This window comes from Phalacrocorax aristotelis, chromosome 5 (assembly GCF_949628215.1).
Source record: "Phalacrocorax aristotelis chromosome 5, bGulAri2.1, whole genome shotgun sequence".
Taxonomy (NCBI): Eukaryota; Metazoa; Chordata; class Aves; order Suliformes; family Phalacrocoracidae; genus Phalacrocorax; species Phalacrocorax aristotelis.
In genome coordinates this window covers 49,538,772-49,554,913 of record NC_134280.1, presented here as the reverse complement: position 1 = coordinate 49,554,913, position 16,142 = coordinate 49,538,772, and the positions used below count along the sequence as shown (strand labels likewise).

The 16,142-nt window shown below is 42.4% G+C and overlaps 1 protein-coding gene across 6 annotated transcripts in view; it reads right to left on the bottom strand.

Moving 5' to 3' along the window:
• SLC1A2 (solute carrier family 1 member 2) overlaps positions 1-16,142 on the bottom strand; it is a 100,112-nt gene that overhangs the window by 43,923 nt on the left and 40,047 nt on the right. The window contains exon 1 of one of the 6 annotated variants that reach the window (XM_075094351.1): positions 15,666-15,697. The exons of the other annotated variants lie outside the window; for them this stretch is intronic. Within the exon in view, the coding sequence (XP_074950452.1) occupies positions 15,666-15,670 (5 nt within the window). The 5' untranslated portion in view covers positions 15,671-15,697. Of the gene's footprint in view, positions 1-15,665; positions 15,698-16,142 lie in introns of those variants that run through there. 6 annotated transcript variants of the gene reach the window in all.

The following is a 16,142-nucleotide window of genomic DNA, read 5'->3' as shown; positions in this document are numbered from 1 at the left end:
TGGTGTAGCTGCCTTGGAGACGGAGGAAACTGAACAGCTGTCTACCTTGCCCGGTCTCTCGAAGGACCCTTCTATTGTGGGATTGCTGAAGGTCGAAGAACAACAGGTGCCAATCGCCACCACAACAGTGCACCGGCGGCAATATCGCACCAACAGAGACTCTCTGATCCCCATCCATAAACTCATTCACCAACTGAGGAGCCAAGGAGTCATCAGTAAGACCCACTCGCCATTTAACAGTCCCATATGGCCAGTGCGGAAGTCTAATGGAGAGTGGAGGCTAACAGTAGACTATCATGGCCTGAATGAAGTCATTCCACCATTGGGTGCTGCTGTGCCAGACATGCTAGAACTTCAGTACGAGATGGAGTCAAAGGTGGCCAAGTGGTATCCCACAACTGATATCGCTAATGCATCTGCTGCCCTCTGGCAGCAGAATGCAGGCCACAGTTTGCTTGCACTTGGAGGGGCGTCCAGTACACCTGGAATTGACTACCCCAGGGGTGGAAACACAGTCCTACCATTTGCCATGGACTGATTCAGACTGTACTGGAACAGGGAGAAGCTCCAGAACACCTTCAATACGTTGATGACATCAGCGTGTGGGGCAACACAGCGGAAGAAGTTTTTGAGAAAAGAGAGAAAATAGTCCAAATCCTTCTGAAAGCTGGTTTTGCCATAAAACAAAGTAAGGTGAAGGGACCCGCACGAGAAATCCAGTTCTTAGGAATCAAATGGCAAGATGGTCGTCGTCAGATTCCAATGGATGTGATCAACAAAATAGCAGCCATGTCTCCACCAACTAGCAAAAAGGAAACACAAGCTTTCTTGGGCATTGTGGGTTTTTGGAGAATGCATATTCCAAATTACAGTCTGATCGTAAGCCCTCTCTATCAAGTGACCTGGAAAAAGAATGATTTCAAATGGGGCCCTGAGCAACGACAAGCCTTTGAACAGATTAAACGAGAAATAGTTCATGCAGCAGCTCTTGGGCCAGTCTGGGCAGGACAAGATGTAAAAAATGTGCTCTCCACTGCAGCTGGGGTGAATGGCCCTACCTGGAGCCTCTGGCAGAAAGCACATGGGGAGACCTGAGGTCGACCCCTAGGGTTTTGGAGTCGGGGATACAGAGGGTCCAAAGCCTGCCATACTCCAACTGAAAAAGAGATATTGGCAGCATATGAAGGGGTTCAAGCTGCTTCAGAAGTGGTTGGTACTGAGGCACAGTTGCTCCTGGCACCCCAACTGCCAGTGCTGGGCTGGATGTTCAAAGGAAACATCCCCTCTACACACCATGCAACTGCTGCTACGTGGAGTAAATGGGTTGCACTGATCACCCAGCGGGCTCGAGTAGGAAACCCCAGTCGTCCAGGAATCTTGGAAGTGATTATGGACTGGCCAGAAGGTAAAGATTTTGGATTATCACCAGAGGAGGAGGTGACATGTGCTGAAGGAGCCCCACTTTATAACAAACTGCCAGAAAATGAGAAGCAATATGCCCTGTTCACTGATGGGTCCTGTTGCCTTGTGGGAAAGCACTGGAGATGGAAGGCTGCTGTATGGAGTCCTACACGACAAGTCGCAGAAACTGCTGAAGGAGAAGGTGAATCGAGCCAGTTTGCAGAGGTAAAGGCCATCCCACTGGCCTTAGACATCGCTGAACGGGAAAAGTGGCCAGTACTCTATCTCTATACTGACTTCTGGATGGTGGCAAATGCCCTGTGGGGCTGGCTGCAGCAATGGAAGCAAAGCAACTGGCAGCGCAGAGGCAAACCCACCTGGGCCGCCACATTGTGGCAAGATATTGCTGCCCGGGTAGAGAACCTGGTTGTAAAGGTACGTCCTGTGGATGCTCATGTCCCCAAGAGTCGGGCCACTGAAGAACACTGAAACAACTGGCAGGTAGATCAGGCTGCCAAGATTGAAGTGGCTGAGGTGGATCTGGACTGGCAACATAAGGGTGATCTACTTCTAGCTCGGTGGGCCCATGGCACCTCAGGCCATCAAGGGAGAGATGCAACATACAAGTGGGCTCGTGATCGAGGGGTGGACTTGACCATGGATGTTATTGCACAGGTTATCCACGAATGTGAAACGTGTGCTGTAATCGAGCAAGCGAAGCGGGTAAAGCCTCTGTGGTATGGGGGACGATGGCTGAAATATAAATATGGGGAGGCCTGGCAAATTGACTATATCACACTCCCACAGACCCGCCAAGGCAAGCGCCATGTGCTTACAATGGTAGAAACAACGACTGGCTGGCTGGAAACATATTCTGTCCCCCACGCCACTGCCCGGAACACTATCCTGGGTCTCGAAAAACAAGTCCTGTGGCGACATGGCACCCCAGAGAGAATTGAGTCAGATAACAGGACTCATTTCCGAAATAACCTCATGGACACCTGGGCCAAAGAGCACGGCATTGAGTGGGTGTATCACATCCCCTGTCACGCACCAGCCTCTGGGAAAATTGAACGGTACAATGGACTGTTAAAAACTACACTGAGAGCAATGGGGGGTGGAACATTCAAGCACTGGGATACACATTTAGCAAAAGCCACCTGGTTAGTCAACACGAGGGGATCTGCCAACCGAGCTGGCCCTGCCCAGTCAGAAATCCTACATACTGTGGAAGGGGATGGAGTCCCTGTAGTGCACACAAAAAGTATGCTGGGCAAAACAGCCTGGGTTCTTCCCGCCTCAGGCAAAGGCAAACCCATTCGTGGGATTGCTTTTGCTCGAGGACCTGGGTGCACTTGGTGGGTGATGCGGGAGGATGGAGAAATCCGATGTGTGCCTCAAGGGGATTTGATTTTGGGTGAAAACAGTCAATGAACTGAATGGCACAATGTGAACTGCTGTATAATATTGTGTGTCACCTCTGTGTTGTATCAATGATATCATAGCACAAGCCTTCCAACCCATGGAAGCTAAACTGTGAAACAAGCCGTGCAGCAGTGATGGAAGGACGACTGACTCGGTATGCAGCAACCCAACACCACACACACCATCTCTCCCACCCGGAAAGACTGATACAACAGATGGAGCCCAGAGTCATGGACTGGGTGAACTCAATGGACATTTTAATGGACGTTTTACAGGGAAGGTCCATGAACTAAGGGAATGATGTCTGTGTATTATGTTAAAGGACGGGAAGGGGAGGGGTGGTGGTTGGTGAGTTTGTATTGGATCGTACGGGACCTGGGCATGGTGTAAATGGTATGGAATAAGGGGTGGAGAATGTGCTGGTTTTGGCTGAGAAGGGGTTAATTCTCCTCACTGTGGGGGTCAGCTACCTTTCCAGCTTCCCCACGTGGTGGGGGCCTTGGAGGGGTGGGGCCATGGTGGGGGCGGCTGACCCCGACTGGCCAATGGCAGGTTCATTCCATACCATGTGACACCACGACCAGTATATTGAGGGGGGGGCAGTTGCGGCTCGGAGGCGGCGCGGCGTCGGGTCGGTGGGCGGCGAGCGGCTGCGTCGTGTGCGGTTTGTTTCGGCAGTTCGTTCCCCCTCTCCCCTCCCTTCCCCCCTCCCCCGAGGCTTTGCGCCTCTCGTTGTTCTCCTTTACATTGCATTTCTACCGTTGTTTCTTTTAATTTTAATTATTAAACTGTTCTTATCCCAACCCATGAGCGTTACCCTTCTGATTCTCTCCCCCATCTACTGGCAGGGGAGTGAGCGAGCAATTGTGTGGGGCTGAGTTGCTGGCTAAACCACGATAGCATGGACTTGAACTTTTTTTTAACAAGTCTTTAAATTTGGCACTGACTTGTTTATGTGAAGCTCTGGCTCTGCCTGTTTACTATCTCTGCTTTTCTGATCCTGAATCTCAAGCCTAATCAACCTAAACAAGCAAATCCTACAAAGACACAGTAAAGATTCAGATTTACTCCAGATTTCAGACCTTAAAGGGATATCAGTTCTTTGCAGAAGAAAGGCTGCCTGTTTGTTTCTTGTTTAGAATAAACAAGGTGCATTTCTATCTACAGGGATTGTATTCTATCCATCATCCAGAGCCTAAAGCAAGAAAGTTTGTTTTAAACCATGCAGTATAGTACCTACCATAAAGATAATTTATTTATGTAACGATGCACATGTGGAATATCCTTTTTAACTGACAAATTTCTGATAGGGCTTTATAGTGGTGTAATAGCCTGGGAACTTGCATGCTTCATTACCCCAGAATTATGTACTGAGGCTGTGATGAAGAGTAGTAGAATGAAGGATGAATCATATTATTATGGCAAAGGATAGAATAACGATGTGCTTTGTGAAAAAAAAATCTACTTATATGCTCAGAAACTAAGACAAGTAAAATCATGATCTTGCATTTGCTGGGTATGCCAGGTAGCACAAAGAAAAAGGCTATGACATGACTGGGGATTAACGTAGTTTTTCAAAGGCACTGAGCAATGATTAAGCCAGTGAGAATGTGAGAAGATCAGAAACGTAGTAGCTCCTAGACATGCTGGCTAGAGACAAAAAGGAGTAGAAGTGTGTGTGGGGTTTATATAATTCAGAGTAGTTCACAGAAAGGCAGACTGAACAAGGAGCTCTGATTGAGATAGTAAGAATTAATTTTATCATGAAAATGGGAAACAAAATGCAAGTTCTCCTTTGAATTTATTTCTTGAGCGATGGCTCCTGAAACACTTTTTCCTGCAGTAAATTCTCACAGGTTTGTCACTGAAAGCAGCTACACCAGTGATTTTGGACCACATCGCTTGCAAAGAACAAGTCTCTAGTGGCCACGTAAACCTCCATAGCTGAACTGGTGCATCAGAGCTCTACAAATAAGTAAGTCTTAACTAAATCCAAACACAGTTATTAGCATTCATCTAAACACTGTTAGGGATAAAAAGACCCAATCTTAATTGCTTAATTTTTTTCTCACCAAATCTGTATATTAACCATTTATTAACAACAGTATGATAGGTGTCAACAAGCAGAAAAAAAAAAAAAAAGAGGAAAACCCTTCTTGCCTCTCCCATAATGACTGCTGTTCTTGGTATCCACTTCAAAAGTTCCCTATAGATCTGATAGCAGCATAGAAGTATGCATCAGATGAATTAAGAGTCTTATTAATGCTGTGCTGTAATGAAGTGCTGTAAACTTCCAGGTGATTTCAAGAAATACAGCTCCAAAGTATCTTTCAATTGAAAATCTTGACCACAGATACTGCTTTAATCTGCCAAGAGAAGTTCCTTCTCACACCAAATCTTCATCTGCTTTTCCAATATGCTCTAGAAGCTATATATCCAACTAGTTCCTTCTCCAAGTACTAACAAACTTTCAGTTTGCAAATGTTTTCTGAGAAGTGACCGGATAGTGCTGGGTTTGCTATACACATTCATCCAGAAAATCTAGAAAAATTAAGACGGGGAAAAAACCAAATCAGAGGTCCTCTCTGACTTCCAGTGGCTACAGTCTGAGATAGCTGACCCTTCACATTTTCAGTATTTTCCTCTAAACCTTGCAAAGGGCACAAATAGATCCAAGTTTGACTAGACTTCAGATAGCAACCAATTCACTAAAAAATGCATTCAGTTCCATGGGATGTTTGTCAACGAGCCAGCACATAACATTGAATCCAGCACTAATTCTGTTCTAAAACATTTCTCAGTGCTTTCTGTGGGGGAAATCTCTCTCCAGAAAATATTGCGTATAGGGTCAGAAACTGTTTGCACAAAGAGCAACTACTAAGGAGACTACATGAAAACAGTTGAACCTGCTATGCAGAAAATGTCAGAATTTGGATTAGTGTATAGAAACTCAGTCCCAATTTGCTCCAACGTACCCTAACAGATGTTAATTCTGCTTTGACTATAGATAATGGCGTTTCTCAGCTGTTCTCCAAAATCTGACTTACAATGAAATTCTAAACAACCATAAAGCTAATTTACCACTGCAATCTCTGAGTGCCAGAAACCTCTATGAAAGTGCAGAGATCTCATAGCATGACATACAGACTATATTTGTTCATCGGTACAATGTTATCTCACAAGCTGAAAGACAAAGACATTTTAAGCTTATTCTCTCATCATATGGCATATTCTATCTTAAAATGCATCCTGTTCAAGAAACTTCTAGTCATTCTTTACTCTTACTCATTTTGTTATTTTTTCTCCAGAGTCCCTACTTCTCTTTTTATGCCAATACACTTTTATTATAGCCAGACATTCAGATTGTTTTAATCACAACTACTGCTCCGACAAAAATTGCTCTGCTCATGTTCTTTAAAAACAGTCTCGACAAAAATTACTTGAGCTGGGCCGTGAAAAAGCAAATAAACTTACTTTTTAAGACATACTAACTTTCTGTAGTATTTTAAAGAGATTATAGAAATCTAGTGTAGCATAAGAGAATCACTTGTGTCATATTATTTAGCTGTACAGCTCAGCATGCTCCTTGGAACAGCACTTATGATCACACACAGCAAGCTTTGATGAGTGCATGCCATCTGCTGGAACCAAAAAATCTTCGTACAGAGGAAATCCTAAAAGGCGGCAATAATTTTCTCCCAGTGTAAAGCATCTTCTTCATTGTCTCACGTGCCTTTGTAATTAGGGTTTAAAGCCTTTTTTTTCATACTGTACCTACTTTTAAAACAAATGAAAAACAGTAGTAAACATACTGTGACCACATTCTTGGGAACTGAGGGAGAAGTTTCCTATTCACATGGACTAGGAATTTATTCTAGTAGCTGTATGCAATGGAATAGACATTCAGATAAATAGGTTGCTCAGGTGATCTGTTTGTATTGTTCCCTCCTTATCAACATATCAGAGATGTCTGCTAGGAAACTCCACACAGAAAACCAATGGTATTAAGATGGGAGCTCATAAATACAAAATAGCTTTCACAAAGAAGTATATATTTAGGATTATGGGCCTGAAGATGGATGACTGGGTTCTTTTCTACCTTCTCTAGTATTCATGTGATGCTCTCAAGGCACGCACCACTCCATCAAAGGATCTGCCCTTGTCTCCCCCAGGTCTGCTTATGCTCATTTTATAGATGCAAAAGAGTTGAGAGAATTTCAGCGCTGGCAGGAACATGATTATTTTTGGCATTCCATAAGTCTCTGTCCTAGCAGGAGATTTCTTGGACATTTTATTTTTCCTGCTTATTTACTACTGTTCACTTGCCTGTAGTATAATACTTTGGGTAGCCTTGGTTGAACTACTTCAGTGGTGCCTTCTTAGGGAGATGCTCCACCTCAAGACAAAGCAGCACAGTTACTATACATGTGTTGAAGACAAACCTTTATATCCAAAAGTTATGAGGCTCAATAGCATGATGCATTACTCTGAGTTGCAGCAGCTGGTTTTCTGCATGACACAACTACTGTCACTGCATGAGGACACAATAGCTTCTGTGAAAACTAGGATGGCTTTTCTAACCTTGGCCAAATTAAACCACAGAAACTTGCATTTTTCAAAGTTAGTAGAAATTTAAAAAGGTTAATTTTCCAAATTATTCTGTGCTCCTCAACCTAACAGCTTTTAATATCAACATTGAAGCAGGTCAAACTAAAACTAGAGGGCTCATTTATCCCAGTTTGAAATCTCTGACAGTGACCAGCTCTAGATACCCAGGACAAGACTGTAAGCTAAGCATGTAGCACAGTATTTCCCAAAGTATTGTCCTGGCATTCATCAGCCTGTAGGCTGTGGATTTCAAGTGTTATCTGCACATAAACTGTAAGACTTCTTCAACAAAAAGTTAGAAAAATAAATTAGAAGCACATATCCCATGTAATCTTTCCCATTCTTCTTTGTGAGACTTGTAATCCAGACTGCTTAAGGAGAATCTGAGTCTGAGATGGCATTAGAAACCTTTGTATAACATGGTGTACAAGAGAACGCTTGCAGAGTTTTAGCTTGAATTATGCTCAGTTGCATCTCAGATCACAAATTACAGAATGATCTTAACCCCAACCATATTTACTATGTCTATGTTTTCCATGGTGAATTCCAAAACATATTATGTAAACATCATCTCCAGCAGAATGGTGACATATTGCAGCATGCTTTAGTCCAAGAATAAAAAGTCTAAGCCACATAATGAACTCCCATGAGCTAAATCCTAAGGCTTTTATTGAGTTTTTACTGAGATTTCTACTAAAGTCACTTGACTGTTTACCTAAAGTTGGAGCTATGGAAAATCTCATTCACTTTTAGAAGAAATTATTGCCAAGAAATAAAAAAAAAAAGAGCACACCACTAAATGTCTAAGCAATGGATGTCTTCAAGTGAGTTTGAAAAGGGCTAGTAAAACTGGGAGAAGCATGACACCCCTCAGTGTTGACTGGCTTGTCTCTGGGCCAGTGTGGGAGTAAATACACAGAACTGGAGGCTCACTTTACAGCACACATCACACCCAAACACAACCTTCTGGTCTTTTAATCTATTGAATAGTGATCTTCTGGGACACAGCTGTGTGTTAACTCAGCAGCTCTTACACACGTCCTTAAAGTTAAATATATGTTTATCTGGTTGACTGAACTGGTCCCTGACCAATGAACTGCAGGAATATATAGCCCTAGAATTTACTAGGCTATTTCTTGTTAAAAAAAATCTTACAATAGAATTGCAAACTGAAAGCAATCACTGCCTAAATAATGATCAAGGGAAACACAGATGTTTGACTAACGGCTGTACGTATCCTCGATCTTTTTAATGCTGACTAAATACTAGGCTTCTAAGTACTTAGGGACTTGGAAGCCAATCTACTTTAAAAGATTGTAATGGTTTTTTTCATTATATGCAGATCATCTAGAAAGTTCTGACTTCTAGGACTATGGGAGGCTTTAGCTTACATTGCTTTTATTTATTGCATTTGTATTTTGCTGCTTGAAAACTTTAATAGCAAAGGACACTTCAAACAATAATTCATTGCTATCATATTGACGTTTGTAGGCAGAAGTGAGATGGAGTCCCAGCTGGCCATACCACTTCTGACTCCTGGCATTCTCACTCAAGCTCTGGCTGTCAATACAGTGTAGCATGGGTGCCCTCAGTGCGAGCCAGTAGATATTTTGATCATTTACATTTACAGTTTATTCCTTGTCAACAGAGTTTGTTCTGTCAAAAACAATGAAGTGAGGAAGCAGCCACGATGGAAACACTAAAAATATGATGGACTAGATAAAGCTGTGGTTGTGCCCACATTCTAGGGAGAGATAATGCTCAGCTTAGGCTGAATTTGTAAACAGGCATAGACAAGATCATGTGCTGAAGTTGGGATGCAGAGTTTTATAGCACCTTACAGCACTTGCATGTTGCTTTCCGATTAGCAAATAAATCTATATTAAAAATCCACAGGGTACATGACTTAGCTCTGTATCACTGCAGACTAAACAGTACGTGCTAGTTGAATTGTGTGTCTTCAGCTAAGTATTTAGTATACAGATTTAAGTGGGAAAATTTGACACTTTCTTTTGCTTAACAAACCTAATTGAAGAAGCATTCTCTTCAAATGCTCTTTGAAATGCTCTTTCAAACTCTGCTGCCCTTTCCATGTATTGAGCAGTAACAACGGGTCTGTTTAATCTCTGGTACTTTTCTGCCTGATCAATTAACAGGTGACACCAATCAAAGGACACAAGTTTATACCACTGAAATACTTGAAAAGCTCTGGGAATTAAAAACCTGTGATCGTGCATTTGTGTGTCTTTGCTCAGGCATCATGGAGTAACTGACTTGAACTTACCACATATTTTTGTTCAGTTCTCTTCCCCGCTCTCTTTCTGCCCAGCTCAAGTCTCATACACTAGCCTTGCTACTTTCTGATTACTTAAAACTACATATTTTCATGGTTGTATTTATGGCAACACAATTAAACAGGCCGGTCTTGCTATTTTTGAAATACTTAACTCAGTTTCTTCTGCTGTTAATGCTTCTTCAGGCCTTGGTGCAGCCCAAATACCACCCCATTGCTCTGTGAGTGGCGGGAGGTCATTACCCAAGCAAATGTCTCCCGTGACCATATGCCTTTCAGTCACTGGACCCTTCATATGGCACTGGTCACAGTGTGTTTAAAAATACACAAGTGTCCTTGAGGACGTTTACACGAGCACTGTGGCCATCCCCAAACATGATGTGCAAGCTCCTTCAGCTGGTGGAAAGCAGCAGATTCATCAAAATCAAAATGTTTGCCCCAGAGAAAATCCCAAAGGATTAACTTCTTGAAAAGGCACCCTCAGCATTTTCTCTGACCAATTTCTCTCCCTGTCTCTTGTCCCCTTCATCTGTCCCCATCCCTCTCCTTCACGGTAGCAGGTGGCTCACCCCTTGCTGTCCCCACCACCTGCCCGCAGAGGAACTCCGGCTGTGCCGTGCTGCACACACAGGCCAACAACCCACTCCATTAAACCTCAGGCTCCTCTTTATCACTGACATAACCCTGGCAATTCCCCAGGCTCTCCCTGGTCGCTGTTTGGGTTGCAGACTGATAGCCACTAAGGTCTCTCCAGGGCGCAAAGTGATACACTGGGGGCACAGGCCAGCACTGTGCCAGCTGAGGATAGACCATGCTCAGTACTGCCAGGATGATGCTCAGACATTTCCTTCAGGCGGCTTAACCTCCTCTTATTGAAGGCCATGCTACACCCATTCAGGTACACACAACCCATTGTGAATAAGTAATAAGCCAAAAACTACCCAGAGAAATAGAATAAATATTCCTGAATTAGCAAAAAATCCCCTTACTCTCTCCATGACTAATTCTCTCTATCTCTGTAGTCAAATATTTGCATCTTGCTCACCATATGACACAAAAAGTTCCCTAGCTAACACATTCATTTAGATTCACTGGGGCATGCTCTAGTAAGACTTGACAACACCCTGCAACCCAAACCTGGCCTTGAACTTCTCTGAGAAAACAAAGCATTAGTCCTGTTCCAAGATTGCCCTTCCCGCTCTGTCGTTCTTTGCTTTTCAATTCTTTCACATACTTTCACTTTCCAGGTTCCAGAACAGAGACTTGAGAGCCACAGGAATCTCTTGGCAATGCCTGAAGAAGCTGGTTCAGACTAAGGAGCTTCAGCAAATATCATCATGCCAGTTTCCTTCTACCTAAACCCCTGAATTATTTGTGCTCATGCATCCACTGTTAGCTCATGCATCCCAAAGCCAGCCAGAATGGAGGTATGAATTTTCCTGCCTTTGCCTATTTTGGCCTTATCTACATCAAGCTGTACATGGAGCCTGAATTCTGCTGGAGTTACATCGCCTCCTGCAAGCCTCTGCATACAGTAATAACTCTAACAAGCTCATGCCAGAGCCTGTTACACAGTTTCCCGTATTGTCTATATGAAGAAGAAAAAACATTATTCTGATTGCTCTTCTTCCTCTTACACATCACTTGGGTTGAAAACAACTTGGCTTGTTATCACGCTTGCAGGAAGTGTGCTACAGATGGTCTGGGAAGATAAAATGCACACCTGCACTAGCAGCCAATCTACTTTTAAACTCATTGAAAGGGAAGTTGGTTTGCTTTGTTAACACAGTATTTTTCTAGCACAGACGCATTTTTGTTAAGCATGTACAGCCCAGGTTTGTTTTTACATTCAAATAAGGTTTATCTGCATGTAGCCTAAAAGAAGAGGAGGGTTGGGAGAATTCAACAGAATGTTACTACAGTTTTTAAGGGTAAAACAACACAGTTGACATCCATCACTCATCCATTAGACACAGGTGAAATATTGCATACACTTTACAGCCCCTAAAACTGCTAAGACACTCATATCTGACTTTCCTGTTGCTAAAATTCTTCTCAAAGTGTACACAGTCTGCCCATCCCATCTTCTGTTAGCTAACAAGATGCCATCATTACTCCTGGAAATTTTATACCCTTTACGCCTTGCAGGATACAAATTGATAAAGGACAAGCCTGCACCTGAAAGGCATAGGCCAATTACTCTTTACCAGGAGAAAGGATGAAACAATGTTCTTTGAGTACTGCGCAACTCTTTGACAGAGGTTTCTTGCACCTTTCTCAGGACCATGGGCTGACATCAAACAACAATTTAAGCAGGTACAGTAGTAAATAGGCTTCCTAAAATTAGAGGGCTTGCTGGCGATAAAATTTTCCTTCTATTATTTTCTCAAAACAAGAGCAAAGAGAATATTTTACAGTTCACCTTTGTACTCTGGGATTACTAAGGCCTGCATAGAGCTATCCTACAGTACTTCGGGCTTCTTTTCTGTGGCTACAGTTGAGGCCTATGCTGGATTCTCTATCTTTGAGGAAATAATCTTTCTCTGACTTCTTTGCCCCTGTCCTCCTCTCCGCTCTCAGATCCTGCTGGCAATTCTGGCTTTTGCACAGTTAAAGCGCTTAAGCAGTTTAAAGAACTTTAGTGCAGCATGTGCATACATACATGTATAATACCACATTCTCTCTCTGCTTTCGGTAGAGGATGCACTCAAAGTGAAACCCCATCTAATTTAGCACACAGTCTGTACAGGGAAGATTTTGCTGTACCCCAGTGCCCCCCATATTTAAGCCATCAACATTCTGGAAGGAAACCCTGGCAGACCTGGCAGGATTATTCACAGCCTTGCCAATTTGTATTGCCATTTATACTAGTGTGAGGTAGATGCAAACTGTTCCTGGGTTCACAGCTCTCTGTAGGTTTACCCTAGTGACACCATTTTGCTTCCACTGTGCATTCCCTGAAGCCTTACTGTGGACTACAGCAACCAACCTCTGTGGACTCTAAGAGCATCCACATCACACTAGATCTGATGCATTAGAGCTTTTCCTAACATATACAAAACTCCCTCAGAAGTACTTTGTACTGTCACATATCAGGAAACTACAGAGAGGAGAGGAAACTATGCTAACCTAAGCCCTTGCATCTATCCTTGACGCCAACAGGTTCTGCCCTGATTTTACACAATTACCATTAAAGTCTTTGCAGAAGTTTGGGCAAGAAGTAGAGCCCAGAATCTGCTTTAGATACCTGTTTTATCAAGATCTGCTAAATGCCAGAAGAATCAGAATAGCATTTGAGAGACACCTTATGAAAGTGCAAGAAGTTTTAAATGTAATTCTTACACTCGATTGTTGCTGGGTCTTGCACCTCTGACCTTCCTAACAAACAAAATTTTCTAATGCTGCTTTCCCCTCTCTCCCATGTCCTAGACCGCTTTTGTCATGATACCAAGAGTCCAGATTGGGTTTGCTAACAGCTGCTGCAGCAATCAGCAAGACCCAGTCTGCTTTAAGCAGTACTGTTGTTTTGAAAAAAGTAGGCATGGACAGACTACATAGTATTTATCCTGTGACAGCTATCTGAACTTCTTCCCTGATACACATTTGTACAATCCAGCATCCATTAGGCACCAAAAGAGTTTAGCTAAATTCCAGTATTTCATGGGATCAGACTGTGCCCTGAATGCAATTTTAAGTGCTCTATCCTCAGAGAATCTCCTTAGTGTTAAGTACAATTGAAACTGTCTTTGGTCATTTTCTAAATCCTTTCTTTCCTCTCTGTTATGAGTGATATGGCTACATGTAATCTTGTAATGAGACAGAAGGCTTTTTTTTGAAAGCACAAAGGATTCTTGAATGGTAACAGAGACGGAGGATTTCTTATACAAAAGGAAGCATCTGTCCTAGCTGGAAAGGGAAAGGTGACTACAGAGAGCCCCTTTTTGTTTAATTTGTAAATGGCCATTGTGTCTAGTTCAATTACCTGTAGTACACTGACATAGCAAGACACTACCAGTGAACTGAGTTGATCAACAGTAAAAAGAAGAAAAAACTGTTAAATAGCAGAAGCTGTTTGTGTAGAAAGATTTTAAGGCCAGCACACACTTGTCTCCAACGGTAACCCAACATATTTCATTGCTTTCCAAAGGCCAACTCCTACGCGCCCTGTGGCCTGAGCACTTGTTCCCTAGGTAGTTTCCCTAGATGACGGATAAGACTTATTACAAGTTGTTTACACTGTGTTTTATGTCATATGAAGAGGAAAGGCACTGGAAAGCAAATTTCTTCATCTAGGCACAAAGTAAGTGTGTAACCAAAAAGCCACTGCAGCTCATCTTTAACAAAGTGGTTCAAATACCTTCTGGACTAAAAGCTTATTCTTTAGACTGCATATAGCCAATAGAAATTAGTCTACGATCACTCGTTCTTCTCCATATCAGCTATCCCACCAACACTTTCTATTAGCCCTCTCTGCTGGTACTACATTTGGGTCACTTCCCCAAAGATTGAAAATTATTCTACAGCAGCAAATTGATCTCAGCGACTACCCTGTGGCACAGCCTCATCCTCTCTGTATAAACCAGTCCTCTGCTGCCCATTTCAATATCCCTGGTAATATCTACATTTCTTTTTACCTCTTCTTGCTTACAGTTCAGTACTTAACAGAAAGAAGTGCTATTGTCATTATGACTGGATAAGATGGACACTGTCTAACTGAAAGGGGAAGTCCCTGACTTCATTCGTGTGTATGTCAAAGACCACTTTTCAACAGCCTTTATTCTTACCTTGGCATATAAAAGGTTGATGCTCCACACCTCCCAGTGAGAAATTTTTCTGCTTAGAAGAGAGTCTAAGAACAAAATTATTCACTGGTTTTCTACAAAGTCACTGGACTGGCATGTTACGGTCTAGACCCACTTACTTCTACTAGAAATAATAGCTCATCAGACTAATATTCTGTATACTAATACCCCAGACTGTTAATAAGCATCACCTAAAAGAAAGCTCACCTTCATGCTGAATCCTGAACCATGATTTTCCTCTTTATTAATTAGCTTTTCCAAGTTAACCAAGGTCAGTACATTTCTTTTTTGTCTCTCACTTACCTGCCCCTTTAATCTCCTTATGTTTCATTGCTTTTCTGAGCTGCAACTTCTTACACACTGGCATACGGTTTATACAAATTTTTTTTAAGGCCTCAGCCCACTAATGAAATGTCTTGGGTTTTTCCCTTTATTTTTTTTCCCCCCGTCACTTCTACAGCAGAAGAGATGGTTTCCTTCTCTTGGTTGCATAGATGTGTATGGGAATGAATATTGGCTCTACAAGTGAGTGATGAAAATAAAGCTCAGCAAAAATCTCTTTCTCCAAATGCAAAGGAATTTATTAGATGGGACTTTACAGTGTGTCTCAGTTGAGTGCCTATTTACTCCTAATTCAGGGCTTACTCAAAATTCAGGGCTTGAGACATATCCAGCAAACAAAAGTTCAGAACATTTCTTTAGTTTTTTATTGATTTCTTTAATGTCTTTACTGAGAGAGTGGTGAGGCATTGGAACAGGCTGCCCAGAGAGGTGGTGGAGTCACCATCCCTGGAGGTGTTAAAAAAACATGTAGACATGGCACTCCAGGACATGGTTTAGGAGGCATGGGGGTCGTGGGTTGATGGTTGGACTTGATGATCCTAGAGGTCTTTTCCAACCTTATTGATTCTATGATTCTAACGTATTCCCAGGAAAAAATATTTCAGTTCAGATATGCTAAAATGAAGGTCTCTGGTTACCTCAGGTCCACACATTTTTATCTGCGTAAGGGACATTAACATGATTCACTCTTCCTGCCACAAGACATAATATGACCTTTAGCCCAGCCCTATAAGAAGAATGGGAAACCACCTGGGCAACCAGATTACAACTACTAAGGCGAGACAACAGCATACCTCATTGCAACAGTTTGAGCAGGTAGTTCTGATCTGAGTTTAATCTGAAGTGATTAGATTTCTGCAGGAGGAAAAGAAAGCATGCCTCAAGATCACCGTTTATACATTCCTTCCTCACACACACTCTCCAGGCAGTTTAAACATCTGCTGTAAAATCAGATTCACAAAATTACCCTGATTTTCTTAAACATCCTTCAACCCTGGGCCATATCTCTATAACAAAAGAAATGAAACATCCTAGAATTCTGGAAACCCTATGTCTTATTTTAGTTGTGACTTGCAACATTGACGCAATGTTATGCTTTTCTCTTTGACTCATCAGTTGTCCAACACAAATAAAGCAATATGTATGTGCCCTTCATGTGCTCTTTGCATAAAATATAAGCAAGAAAAATCCCGGGAGGTGTACCAAATGCAAATATGCAACAATACGACAAACACGTCATAACTATTTGCCAGGAGACATGCTCATAACAC